Genomic DNA, 15,530 nt, shown 5'->3' with positions numbered 1-15,530 from the left:
TATCTACAGTAGTTGGAAGTTTTATTTGGCAGCACTATATTTAAGCCACCTAACCTATAGTTTTACACGCAGCCTGTAAAACACATTTCAGCTGGTTTAGAGCTGAGAAATTTGATTTAAGCTATTAACTCGGATATGTTCTGTTTAATTTGCATTAGACATTTTAATATTGGACTGTAACAATTAGATCATATTGTGTACGTATTACAACCCAAATAGATTTTCATTTATAATTAATTTAAATAATAAAGACAAAAGGAATAAGAAAAAATTAAAATAAATAAATTGTTCAAATTGTCACAGAACTTTAAAAACGGGTTTCAAAAAAAAAAAAAAAACAACAACAAAAACATCTGTCGGAAAAATAAGTTTTTCGCTATTAAAAAACCGGGTTGCCTTAAATTTTTAGCTGAATCGAATTAATTTGAGCCTATTAATTGAACATATAGGCCTATGTTAAACTGACTTTAAACAGCTTGCGTAACTTATAAAACTAAGTTAGAAGAACATTATTAACTTTGTTTAACAAGTTACAATGACAAAACTTATGCTGTCATGACTAATTAATGATTTTTTTAGGTAAACTAATAAACGTACATAGGCTATTCCTTAAAAGGGGATAAACGCAGAAACATGAAATACTCAGAAATAAATGGTAAACTTTGTCAATAAGCTTTATGAACTTTGACAAAATATTTTTGTCCGTCTGGAATACCAACATGCTGGCAAATCTTAGAAACCTGCATGTTATTAATTTTTTTTTATTTTAAAAACTGTTTCAGTTGAGATGAAAACTAAACTTTTATTATTATTATTATTATTATTATTATTTGCAAGGTGCATAAATCACCCCAACAGTCTGGCCATAATCATACATTAAATTATTTTTGGCATCTGTGTTTTCATAAATAACATCGTCCATTGAATCTTTCCATTTTACAAAAGGTTCCTTGTTAAAAGGTTATTTATGTTTTAGAATGTTCTTCATACAGAGTTTACCCTACACTACAAACATACAGAATTTATATATTTTAATGCAATGGTTAAGATATAATTTATTGAAATTGTTCTAATATGTAAAAATAAATTGCATGGCAGAAAAATAATCTCAGACCTATACAATATCCTCAAGTTATTTACATTTTATAATTAATAATATGAATTTCAGTGTTATTTATTTAAATGTCAGTGTTTACTGTGTTCAAACGTAAATGCATGCAGTGCAAAAAAAGTTCAAACAAACATATGACATCTTAACACCCTATAAAAAGAAGGTAGGCTATTTTAACCCCTAAAGGGTTTATTTTGACCCAAAATTTGGTACAATTCTCTGGATAAACGCAACTGCTAACGTAATAAATCAAGTCTTATTTTGACCCAAACGTTAGGTTTGTACATACCTAAGTTTTGGTGAAATAACCAAGCAACTGACAACCTAAATTTGACTTAACTCTGAGTTGATTTAACCCACATTTGGGTAAAAGCTGGACCAACCCAATTAAAATGAAAGTTACAAAGCAGGCTAACTAAAAAGCTGGGTTGTCAATAGCCTATATAATGACCAAATATAAAAAATAACCAAGCATTTTGAGAGTAGTGGTAGGCTGTGTTTTATTTTCTATACAGTGAATTTTGACTTTAATAAGCTATGTTGTTTAATGGTAAAAATCACATTAATGTAAAATTATTGAAGGTAGCCTAACTAAACAAGCCAAATAATCTCGTTTCAACTTTTTCAGCATTTTCTCACTGCACCTCATCCCATCATTCAGGATTTTTTGCGCTGCTATGACGCTCGGGTCCAGCACTGGTGTGATGATGTCATCGGCGCTGTGCCAGAGACGTCATGAGCGTCCTACTCCCCAACATGGCGGACTTTGATACCATTTATGAGTTAGAAGAAGAAGATGAGAGGATTGTGAGTGAGGAACATCTCGTCCGATACTGTCCCGAGCCCGTGGTCATGCGAGGGGCTGGTCACATCACCGTGTAAGCGTAATAATGCGTCTGTAGTGCACTGTTAGCTCTAGTCTGTGTTTGTAGCCTTCATGCTAAGCTCACTGCATGTTTTTGTCGCTAAGTTGTGGTATCAAAATACACGTAGGCCGAGTTACTCCAGCTGTATCCTGACAGTGATTTTAAGCGGAAGAATCAGCCCTCCATACCCGAAGCCGTGTTGTTAGCCCAGAGATTTATGGTTTTATTGCTGTCCGTGGATAAAGACTGCCCCGTAACCACACTCAAACTCATTAAGAGCTTCGCTTTAATGTTAACTTGAGGGGTACTGTACATATGCCGAGGTTAACATGACAGATAAAAGTTTAAATGCAGTAGCTTTACTGAACAGCCCTTGCAACTGTCAGTAATGAAAGTATTTTAGGAGTTGGTGCATCAAAATCAGTTTTTGTTATTTTACTTAATAAGGTAATCAGCATGATGTTTGTAGGTTAAACACTACTCCATAGAATTATATATATATATATATATATATATATATATATATATATATATATATATATATATATATATATATATATATATATATATTTCAGTCATCACAGTTATGTGTATTTTATGTTAACTGACAGTTCAATATTAGGAAATGTAACTTTTTCACTCTGTGTTACTTTCCAGCTTGTTGTCTTTTATGACATTACACATCTAAATAAAATTAACTTATTTTTTCTGTTATTGCTTTGTTTGTATAACCATTACTCATAAGTACAAATCATGCTTTTGACATCTCTCAATATTGTGATCTTAGATTTGACAAAAATCTAAGAAGGTTAAATGGATAAAAGGTTAACATTTACTCATTTTTACTTTTTAAATCAGTTTTAATGTTTATCCATTGTGCTTTTGAAATGTTTTACATTCCCCACTGACAACATTGTCAAAATAATTTAATTCCGGATTATCCACAAAAAATAATAATGCTAAATTATTCATGCCAGGCAAACAAACGTTATTTCACATTGTAATAAAACCTGCATTTTGTATATATTTTTTGCAAATTTGCTTATTTTTGTTTGATTTTACAAAGATAATGAGGTATCGGTTGTCAAAACTCACACTTTAAATCACATGTTTTAAAGTTTGCTTTTTTAGGCCCCTAAAGCAACATTATCATGAAAATGAGCTTGCAAATTACATGATTTTTCTCAGTTTTCATTGAAGTAATTGTAAACATTCTTAGTATTTAATTATAATTATTAGTTAATATATTATTATTAGTAATTATGAATATATGCTTTATAAATCACAAAATTAAAGTATGAAATGAAAAGTCAGAATTTTGACATACTGTGTTAGAATTATAGATAAATTAGGATTATAATTAAAAATGCTCAACATAATTTGCTTTAAAATCAATTATTTTTAAGAATATTTACATTTATATTTATGTGTTATAGAAAAATGTTAAATACAAATGAAAAAAGGATTGTTGAAATTGTGTAGGTTGTAATTTTTTTAGCAATATTTAGCTTGAATTTAATTGTATTTTTCAATTTCTAAATATGTTTGGTTACTACTATATTTTTAATAAATATACCTGTTTAATAAAGCTGTTAAAAAAAAATTTACTCTTTACTGAGAAATTTTCAAAATGGGGTGTTTTCAGTTATGCTGAGCAGTGATCACTGTATGTATGTATGTATGTGTGTGTGTGTGTGTGTATATATATATATATATATATATATATATATATATATATATATATATATATATATATATATATATATATATATATATATAAATATATTATATAAAATGCGCTATATTATATTATTATTTATCAAATTAGGATGTCATATGTGCCAGAAATGCACTATACCTGTGCACCAAAATCGTAACCTTTTTTCAAAAATCTGTTTGCAGGTTCGGACTAAGCAATAAATTCGACACAGAGTTTCCTTCGGTTCTGACAGGAAAGGTAATGATCTCTAACTCACAACTATGAAATAAATCATACTGACTGGTGTGAATAAAATATCTGTCCCCATTGACCTTTACCCTCACATCATAATTCACCACAGTATGTGCTTGTGATGAATGCGGAATCCCCCGATGAGCTCTCTTAAATATTTTTAATCCAGCCATACCACAGGATCTGTCAATAAGTAAACCGTTCAGAGCTTCGGTGGGCACTGGGAGGACACAGATCTTGGTGACAAAATAATGAAAGAAAGGCTGTGCCGTTCACAAGAATGGGAAGCTTCCTGGGTCGGACGCAGAAATACAAAAAGGCTGCAGGGGGAAGAGCAGGCCGAGGGAAGTGCGGGGCAATAAAGCGGAGCTCCAGTATTGTGACCCAGGGTGACATGTGATGGATGAGGTCAGGATTATGATGACTGAAGGGTGCAGATCAGGCCTGCTGGGCTTTATTCCGAGTTCTTTTGCTGTTTGCAAAGAGACCTTTGCATCCTGTCATAAAAGATTACGACCCTGGTTTTATGGCGTACATACCCAGAGAGGAATGAGCAGCCATTCAGGTTGTTTAGACGCCGCAGCCACAGGCCACGGGCTTATCTCATCTTTTTGTCCTCCCTTTGCCCTGAGAGCTCTGGGTTGACCAGTTGCAAGTGTGCAATCTTCAGAGAGCATCTGCAAATATGAAAGTTGATTGTTTTAAATAGAGCGTTTAATTCTTCTGTAAAAATGATGCATTATTGTTACTTTTTACAATTATTTACCTTCTTTGTTTAATAAATTCTCAATCCACAAAGAGTTTTTTAATGACTTCCACTTTAGGTTGCTCCAGAAGAGTTCAAGACAAGCATCAATCGAGTAAACGCATGCTTGAAGAAGAACCTGCCGGTCAATGTGAAATGGCTGCTCTGCGGCTGCCTGTGCTGTTGCTGTACGGTGGGCTGCAGTCTGTGGCCGGTCATATGTCTCAACAAAAGAGTGAGTCCTGTTACCACACATCACTTACTGCCCCATTTAAACACTTAGGGATAAACACCAGTAGCAAACTGCATCCGCTTATTAACTGTGTGTAAAATTGATAGTTGTCAGAAGTCATGGCTTGTTGAGTGATATGCTTCAGAGAGGTGCTGATTTTACAGTCATTGGCCATGACGTGCAGCTAACAAGGTGCTTAACTACAAGCTTCGGTCCATAAATGCCTCTGAAGTCTCCATGCCCTGGGAGTTTTATTGGCATTTGTTAAACCTCGTGTTTGACAGGACCGTCAACATAAAATCCTGAGTGTGTATGCGACTACATTTGTGTGTAATGTGTTATTTCTTTATATTTCCTTGTCTTTCAGACACGAAGATCCATTCAGAAATTGTTAGAATGGGAAAACAACAAATTATATCACAAGGTAAGATGAACCCGACGTAAAGATAAGGAAAACAGCCCATCTCCAATTTAGCTGCCATGTTAAGAGGTGCTTAAGCCTCGGTGTGTGGTGGATAACAGTCATTAAAATGGCTGCTAACATTTGACCCCGTCAAATGCCTGTTGCCCTCGTGGCTGCTTGGGACTGATGTATTGATATTCTGACCAGACTCTGGAAAGGTCAGCAGTTAAAAAAGCCACGTTGGTTTTGTTGTGTCTCGAAGCTTTGATTGACAACCAGTAGCGGCGCAGGCATGTAAAGGAAAGTTCTCGAAGCACTGGCCACCGCTTGACCTCCACTAACCCTTGTGTGTAATGTGTGTCTGAGCATCTGAAGTGATCTTTGTCTAACCCGTGTGTCTCGCCATCAGCTGGGCCTGCACTGGAAACTCAGCAAGAGAAAATGTGAGAGCAACAACATGATGGAATATGTAAGTAATGGCCATTATATTTCAAAGCCATTTCTCAGATATAAAATATTTTATTGCAACAAAACCATTTAAAAGAAAATCGCGCAACAATCATTTGAAATCTTTTGAGACGATCTCATTAGCATGTTGGTGCATTAACATGGTGGCGCAGTGGGTAGCACGATCGCCTCACATCAAGAAGGTCGCTGGTTCAAGCCCCGGCTGGGTCATCTGGCATTTCTAAATGGAGTTTGCATGTTCTCCCCGTGTTCACATGGGTTTCCTCCAGGTGTTCCGGTTTCCCCCACAGTCCAAAGAAATGTGCTATAGGTGAACTGAATAAACTAAACTGGCCATAGTGTATGTGTGTAAATTCTGCTGCGTAAAACATGCTGGATAAGTTGGTGGTTCATTCCACTGTGGTGACCCTTGATTAAGGGCTAAGCCAAAAAAAACTAATGAATGAATACATTTAATTGACCACAGACTGGAGCATGAGCTTCCTGTCAAACAATGGCATCTGCTATTTACAATAGGGAGGAAGAATGTCTGTTTTGTTTGTGAAAATGGAACTAATATAAATAGCTGTGCTTATCTTGGATGCTGCAAAGTGTTTGTGTATGTGTGTGCGTGTGTGTATGGTGTATATATAAAGTTGTAAAGATAAATGGTCAGCTCTTGCTTGAGTTTGTGAAACAGCAGGAAGCTGATGCTCCAGACTGTCATTGACACACTCGGGCCCGAGGTAGAACACATTTCTCCACAGACTTCCCATTTTTGGGTAAACTCTTTTTAAAGATTCCACTTCGGACTCTTCCAGGCTTTTTGTTGTGTGCTATGGATCAGTGGTGGGTAGCTTACTTAGAAATTGCTTTGAAAACCCTAACCTTTAAAAATGAATGTGGTATCACCGTTACTTTATCTTTTCTAATCTTTGCATGAAAGTACCACAAAAATAATTTCATGAATGGGACGGGGTGCTTTCAGGGTTCATCTGAAGTAGTAGAAGACCTACCTGTAGGATAGTTCAAGACACTGCAGTTGAGGAAAGAAAATGGTGGGAAAGCTCTCCCATGTCTTCAGGATTATTTTTTTGCTGCACAACTAAAACCTTTACTACGTTGTTGTATACAAAGTTATGAGTCTAAATGAAAAACACTAGAAACTACACAGATAGATACACCTTTACAATCATTACTTTGTAATAAAAATCAAGCAGAAATGTATTAAAGTAGATTGAAAACTTGGACAGTGTTTCACTGAAGTTATGGTTTAGTACATTAAATAAATTACAATTAGAGAAACATCGGGATATTAAGCTGGATAGCATTTTATCTAGATTTTCAACCTTGTACACTGAATAAGAGATTTCAGCAGTAGGTTTAGAGAGGAATCACATCATTCAGTTCAGTAACCTCTAAAGGTTATCAGACCCTATCAGATACATTTGGCCTGGACAAGCAGGATATTTCCAAGTTAGAGATTTTTTAAATAAAAAATGTACAAATAAATTTAAGGATGATTATAATTTGATCACAGTATTTTCAGAAGCATACATAAAAGATGAAAACAAAAATAACTTGTCTCTAAATGATATGAATGCATAGCAAAATGTATTCATCAAATTACATTAAACAAAAATCAGAGTCAGACCAGAAAATAACTAGGAGACTGGACAGTTATGTGTGTCACATGCAAAAACCACAAACTCAAGAGCTCGGAGAGAGTTTGGATGAAAAAATCTGATGAGGTTCTTTATAACTCCTCAACTGTCTGCATGACGTACAGGTATTGAAAGTTTGGACTCTTGTTGGAGACATTGTGAAACCTCAACGGCTAATCATTTGCACATTTTTTAAAGAATAGAACTACATTTATTACATGATACCATGGGAAAATACCAGAAACTGTCCCAACTATTGACTAATACTTAATTTAAATACATTTGGTAAGTAGCAGAAAGTAGCAAAACTCGAAAATGGTTTTAGGTTGATCCTCCAACAAGGATGGATATAATCATGGATAGAGATTATAAAGGAAATACACTGATGGAGAGACCAACGTTTAACCCAGGGTGTCCGCGGGGTCCTAAAAAGTCTTTATGTATTAAATTTTATTAACAAAATTTTAAGCCTTAAAAAAATCTTAAATTCACTGAAATGTTGACTTGTAGGTCTTAAATCATTTTAAGCCAGTCTTAATTTTATTGTGTCTATGTATACTCAATGAGGTAAAAGTTCATTGAATCACAAATAATCCACCAAATTTTCTATTAGAAAAAAACAGCATGTCGACATGTACAAGTCTACAATAACATTCATAATGGTCTTAAAAAGTCTTAGAAACCCTGTAACCTAAAACCTGATTCAAAAAAGTACAAGTATTGGCAAAAATGGACTGTCAATGTGATTGTGCTTCAAGTTGTGACTTGATTTTGTAACGCATATGGCAACTGCTTTGTTCTTTATTATTAACTTTTCCTCTGCTTGTTTTATTCCTAAATACAATTTTAAAAAGAGAGATCAAAAATATTATTTAAAGGAAGATTGTGTATATAATAAAATTTCCTCAATTTTCTCTCACTCGACTCAATAAAGAGATTAATAAAGAGATTCTGAAGAATGCTGGAAAGTCATTGGCTTTTTTTCCCCAACATTCTTCAGTAGATCTCCCTTTGTGTACAACAGAATAAAAAAGCTAAAGCAGATTTAGATCAAGTGATTTGAGTATTGATCCCTTTAAAAGCTAAAGTAGCAAGCTAAGCTTCTGAATAAACATCAACATACTTTTCCTTTTCTTTTACATTTTCAATAACTCTGCTGGTGTGTTTTTAAACATTGTTTACAGTGATTTGTTTCCCTCTATGTCTGCAGGTTATTCTTATAGAGTTCCTACCAAAATATCCTATATTCAGACCTGACTAAAGGACTGCAGGATCCTTGTGGAAGACCCTTCATTCCTCTCCTTAGTGCCTTGTATATATATAAATGTCGGATTGAGGGTCTTGGTTGGGTTTCTACAAGACCCCTTTTCTCCCAGTACCTTGTACAGTAGAATTCGCAACACTGTCACTTTGCTTTAGAGCAGATTTTGCACATTTCCAGATGTAGTAGAAAAGTTCCTGTGTTGCACTCGAGATGTTTTATTACATGTTAAAAGGTTGATGGACAGAAAGTGAACTTTGACACTGTTTAAAAGTGCATTTACCCCAAAGAGCCATCAAGTCCTCCCCATATACTATATTATGGTATTGTTGTTACGATCAAGGCACCATACGGTGTGAATTTGCCTTACGCTAAAGGACAACCTTTTTTTTTTTTAATAATCAGACGTGTGTAAAGTCAAAAGCGTGTCGTGTTTTACTGTTCGGAGAGCTTTGTGGCGGACATAAAGAAAAGTACGATCTTCGGGCACTTTTGCGATTGTCTGCTACACGGGGAAGTCAACAAACAGACTTGTAAATATTGTGGACAGGATGTACAGTGCGGTATGCCATGTTTACATTATGTAATTTAGCTGATTATTAGTTTGTTTGTTCTTTTCGCCAAGATGTTACTGTAGCATAGTTTGTTTCTGTAACTTTACAGTTTCTATGGACCTGTTTACCCAGTAAGCCATAAAATGTATGTACAAGATGCCACTGGAGTTAGGGCTGAAAATTGCACTTGAGCACACGAGGATGAGCAAACTGTCCTTGGGGGTTTTGGATATTGCTTGACAATGTCATAAGCGGTGTGTTTAAACATTTGCCAATCAAGCTAAATTTGTTACCACGAGTAATGTGTCATTCATTTCACAACAGGTAAACATAAGTTGTACCCTGTATTTTGTTTTTATCATGTTTTGTTTGTTCTCTCAGTACAGCTTCATTGTTTTTTGGGCGCTGTGGACCTGCAGGCACAGCGGTGTGACTGTAAAGGTTTAAATGTGTTTTCTGTACCTGTTTTCTCCATATATGCTGTAGTGAAGACTGCATTAGTCCAGTGCCTCTGTAGATGGTTTCTGCAATCTAACGGAGAGAAAGGAATCTGCTCTCAGTGCTGGTTCTAGTAAAGTATCTGTAAATGTTTGTCCCTACCTAATCCTATGGAAAGCTTCAATAAATTCCTGATTTTGATGTTTTTGAACAGCTGTCTTTTTATACAGATCTGTATATATACACATGCCCATATTTTTAAATGACCACACAGTATATATTGGTCTGATATGAATGGTGGTTTAAGTATTACAATGAAGTTTTTAAAACATGATTTACAGAAGATATTTACAAAAATGTGTCTATAAAAACTCATCACAGGCCTGTAGCCGGCCTGGTGTAAGGGGTGGTTCTTTTTTCTCAAAATGCGGACCTTTTTTGCAGTTGTATGCCTCATTTTCTTTTTAATTAAGAAATTTAAATGTTGCATTTTCATGACATTTTAAGCACTATTTTTAGCTGGATTAGCTTGTCGGATGGTCATCATAACCACACTTTTCGATGTGCCAAAACATTTTCTCTAGATTTAGAATAAAGAAATATGAATAAATACTTATTTTTAATATATCAATTTAGTACATCTTACATCAGTAGAATCTGTTGAAAAACAACATTAAAAGAGTTTCAGGATTTTAAAGCTTCTCTTGAAAATACATAGAAAACAGTTAGTTTTTCTCAGTCGCTTTGGTCCATTCATCAGATCAGAGCTGTAATTCTCAAAAGTCCCTGTTCAATCTTCACATGATGGTGTCATTTGTGCACATCAGAAAAGCAGTTTCTCATTTCTCTGTTGCAAATACTTTTGTATATTCATGCAAATGATTTGGAATTCTCTGATGTTTTCTACATTATCAGTTGCTTATGTCATGTTGGTCAAAATGTATTGTTTTGGTCTCTGTTAAATAGTCTTAAACAGCAAAAAACCCAAAACAAATTTTATAGTTTACACCCAAACAGAGTACACATATTGACAACACGACTAAGTAATTTGACTGTCTTATCCACACACAAGAACTTATTCCGATGGCACTGACTTGTTCATTGAAACAGAAAGGTAGTTTTGAGAGATGAACTAATGATTTTAAAACTGGCTTTTGCTAGTAATCCATGGGGGATTGCTATTTAAATGCATTGATTTGAGAAATGCACTTACTGTTTTGCAAATTTGAATTGTGATCTGAAAATGTACCAAAGCTACTGTAAAAACAATACTTTAGCAAAACATGACCACTTAGGCTACATCTGATTTATGTTTTCTTGTGCAGCTGGATGTCGGACTGATGAAAAACAATAGTTTGCATTGAACAAAGCCGATTAGCTGAAGTCACACTGGTGTGACGGTCAACAGAGGATTCCACTTAGAGTATTTTCCAATGGTTTATTTTCAGAATTTATGAAGGTGTAGCAGACAAAATAGAACAAATGAGTTCATGTATGGTACAAATTCTGGCCCTTTGTCATTGAGGAGTGGGGTTTTGAATCACCAGAACCCCCCCCCCCCCCCCCCCCCCCCCCCCCCGGCTACAGACCTGATAAAAATCACTTGAATCACTTTTTTGAAGTCAATTCACAATTTTAAATAGTATTTTGCATGTAATTTAAACCTATAAGTTTTAATTAAAATGTGATTGTTTTTTTTCACAAAAATTTTAGCTCAAGCTTTTCATTTTTGTGTACCCAAATGTTTTGGTAAATTGATGAACACCAAATTAAGACATGTTATATCTAGTGTTATAAGTGTATAAACACCTAAAAAATAGAGCTAGACATAATTTGTAAAAAAAAACAAAAAAAAAATTTTTTTGTTTATTTGTAAGAACGATTTACTAATAATGCTTCATTTTAAACTGTATATTAAAACAAAACAAATAAAATGCTATTAAGACTTATAAAGAAGATTACATTAAAAGTTGTTAAAAGCAGCACTTTAGATCTTTGTAATAATAAATTAGAGATGGAAAGATCAGTTTAATTTACTGGGGATTCATCAGTTACATTCGGATTCTGGGCTGAAAGAAACGAGCCACTTGTTTACATACAGTGGGGGTGTGAAGAAACCTATCTCAGCATGAGCCATTCAGATACAAACAACTGCATATGAGGAAAGAAACATGTTCATGTACACTTGTGCTCGGGGTATTTGAAGGTTTTGACTTCTAATTTAACAAGGGGAAAATAATTTTACAACGTTGATCTTCCTACATCCTGTAGAGGGCAGGCTAGGACACAATGAAGAAAGTGGCCAATGAAAGAATATGAAATTTCATAATAATCTCCAATAATGAGAGGGTTCAAATGCATTTGAAATATATGTAGTAATACAGAATAGATCACCTAAAAACAGGAATTCTGTGACTATTCACTCACTGTTTCTTCTTTTGTTGAACACTGTTTTAAAGCAAGTATCAAATTTGTAGCCTATAACCTCTAAGTATTTTTTCTACTATGAAAGTCTGTCCAGTTTCCAACATTCTTCTAAATAACTTCTATCCAGTTTGAAAAAAAAAAGTAACTCAAAGCCACGTTAAAGACGAGTGAATTTCCATTACCATATTATTTTTTACATCTATGAAAAATGTCATTCTGACACCCAAGCACGTTTCTTTCTACAATTTCAACAGGGGCTGGCTTTAGCACATTTCCAGATTCAAGTTAATCAACATAATGCCACAATAAATGACATCTCACTTCAAACTGAACAATGAACACTAACACACACATCATTAATGCTAATGTTTTTTTCACAGCTGGTAAACCATTGCATTCCTTCACCCTGTCAGCAGGATTTAAAACCATTTAATCCTTGGTTCATAGTTCAAGGCTTAAATTCAAACTGCGCAGGGCTGATTTACATCCTCCACAGGTCCCCTGTGTGACAGCACGTGTCCCGCTCGCCCTTCAAACTGCTCACATGCTGTGGCAAAGCCGCTCTTATTGCCTGGGAATCCCACTGGGACTGTACTCCATGATTTGGAAGTGGAGTGAAATATGGGCCTTTAGTATTAGCTCTTGAAAATACAAACAGGGTTAAAATGTTGATGCCACATACTGAGGTCCTGGCAGATGAGATTTTGATCTCATGCACTGTACAATAAAACAGAATGGAATATAAAGATTTTGGAAATCATAAAACAGAGCTGTACCCATATTTTTAGCCAAAAATCAGTACTGGCTGACTTAAAAACAGCTGATAGTAAACTGCAAAGCAAAAGAGGGCTGGAAATGCTTTAAAGTCATATTGCATGTGAAGAAAATGTCTCTTGTGTGGATTAACCTTGAACTGGGTGACAATGATGACAAAAGTTTGGGATGTTGGCGATGGTTAACCTTTATAGGGCGCTCATGGTTACGGGGATTATTGCAAGACCTTTGATTATCAAATACATTGTTATAAATATGTTCAGTGTCATTGAAGTTAGCAAATTTGAATCCTAGCACAATTAAGGGTTACATTTTGAGAGGTGGAAGTTAAAATTGTGGCACCAATAATCTTATTACACAATACTGTATGTTTGGTTTGGTTTGGTTTTGTTTACATTAAAGGGATAGTTCACCTAGGGCTGGGTGATTCATTAAAAAGTAATCAAAACTGACATTCAGAACCTACAATCAGTCTAAATTATTAGTTTAGCTACCACGTGTGGTCACGTGACTCCGTTGTGTTAAGCCCTCAACCTCAAGAATGACCCATTCACGAACCCTTCTGTTGGTTTTAGGCAATGTGTGTTTTAATTTCAGTTGTTCAGCGCTGATGCTCAATAAATAATCATAGATAGTAGAGTGTGTGTTTCCTTTAATTACTTCAAAATCCAGTAATGCACCATTCAAAAATCTCTCACATGCAATGTGAGCATATTTACTGTACAAAACCTGTAAGTGAACTACACCGTAATAAGTGAAAACTTAAACAAATTACTTTGACTTGTTACAATTAAACAAATTAAGTTTGACAAACCTAATTAATGATAGTTTTCAGTAATAAATTGTTCGTGTAGTGTAACAAGTAATTCATCATTAATAGCGAACAATACTTGTACTTACAACAAAACATTAAAGCATTATTGTTATTATATTAACATAAGGAAATTATTTGTACTGTAATAAAAGCACTATTAGTATTAGTATTATATTATCATGGGAAGGAAATGATTTGTACTGTACTGTGTGTTCTCTTCCATTCTTGTTCTCTTAAATAAATTACTAAAATTTGTTACAGCTAAAAGAACATACTTGGTTTATTAGTGAAAACTGTCATGAATTAAGAAGGACAAACTTAATTTAATTGTAACAAGTTGAAGTAATTTGTTTAAGTTTTCATTTTTTACAGTGTATGAGGCCAAAACAATAATAATAAAAAAAATCCTTCATTAATCATAATCCAGTTCAAGATGTTCAATTAATCGAGATTTTGATTTTTGATTTTGACGTGCCATGTGGAGTTATTGACTTCTATTGTATTTGTTTTTCCACCTATGGAGGTCAATGGTTACCCATTTCAGCATTCTTTAAATATCTGCTTTTTGTATTTATCAGGGAAAAGAAACACTTAAAGGTTCATAATCATATTTGAGAATAAGTAAATGCTGAGCAAATTTAATTTTTTGGTTAAAGTTTCCCTCAAGTCTTATTGCTAGGGTGCTTTCCCAGCTGTAAATCAATTGTTTTGTTCTGAAACATGCATCAAATATAGTACAATGGTTATTTTTGTTCTTGGTGTGGTTGTTTTCACACGGCACAGTTTCTAAACAGACCAAAATAGTTAAAACAAGTCATGTGCGAGTAAACTCTCCTCACATTGGTCAGAGTTTTGGGGTTATTTCAGAGTCCCACAGATTCCACTCAGCTGTCAAGTTGGTGTTTTAATTTATGATGATAAGCAATAAGACATTATAAGTGAAAAGGTGCACTTTAATTTTGACACCCATAGACATCATCTTTCAGTTGTCAAGTTTTGTAAAAATCTATCTATTGAATTAATCAATCTGTTTAAAAAAAACACTGGCAAGAATTATGCATTATTGGCTTAAATTATAGAGAGAAAACAGATGAACCGAGACCACAGTCAGATTCTGAAGCTGTTGGTCTTTCTTTCGAGATGTCAGTGCAGAAATGAACAAAACAATAGGTCTAATACAAAATATTATAAGATTAAAATATGTAAATGTTATGAGATAGTAATAACTGTCAATTTTTCTAACAGGTAAATAGTACTCTGTAAAGTTTCAGCTTGCTTTTACTTTCGTATTCGACATGAAACACAATTACCGGTAGGAGTAATGGCATCCCGTCATTATCTCCTTATTTAGCTGTATATACGGCAATTACATAGACATGATGCACTGTGATATAGCCTGGTTCATTAGTTCGTTGGAGTGTTTTGCTTTCTCACTACAATTGATCTGCTTCAGAGTTTGTTTCAGTCGAGCCGAGACCACCTCATTCCGGTGATCACGGACCGATTGATTTGGCGTGGATCCGAGCTGGATTGCTGGATTCACATATGCCAAATGAACCACGCTAAGAAGGCAAACGAGAAAGGTTCCGAATATGAGTAACTGCTTTCAGACACAAAATGAAAATGCCTTAACTCTGAATCAGCCTCTTGAAATAGAGATTGGCATTTCTTCCAGAATTGCGTGTTTTTATCATTTTAAAAGAAGATGTAAACAAAAGCACTGAATTATCGATTGTGGCAGATATCACTCAGAATAATCAGCTACTGGCATTCGCTGTGCATACTTTAAAAGTTCAACAACAGATCTAATGAAATGAAGCACAAAAAAGCCACTGCTTACAAC

General features: G+C 34.5%; 1 protein-coding gene across 1 annotated transcript; it reads left to right on the top strand.

Moving 5' to 3' along the window:
* Positions 1 to 1,821: 1,821 nt before the first annotated feature.
* chic1 (cysteine-rich hydrophobic domain 1) lies at positions 1,822 to 9,883 on the top strand. The gene is given in 6 exon segments (NM_001201463.1): positions 1,822 to 1,989; positions 3,880 to 3,934; positions 4,753 to 4,908; positions 5,273 to 5,329; positions 5,718 to 5,777; positions 8,630 to 9,883. Coding segments are annotated over 6 exon segments (522 nt in total). The 5' UTR covers positions 1,822 to 1,846; the 3' UTR covers positions 8,681 to 9,883.
* Positions 9,884 to 15,530: the final 5,647 nt, after the last annotated feature.

Source organism: Danio rerio, chromosome 14 (assembly GCF_049306965.1).
Source record: "Danio rerio strain Tuebingen ecotype United States chromosome 14, GRCz12tu, whole genome shotgun sequence".
Taxonomy (NCBI): Eukaryota; Metazoa; Chordata; class Actinopteri; order Cypriniformes; family Danionidae; genus Danio; species Danio rerio.
The sequence above is the reverse complement of the archived record's forward strand: the minus strand, read 5'-3'. Positions and strand labels throughout refer to the sequence as shown.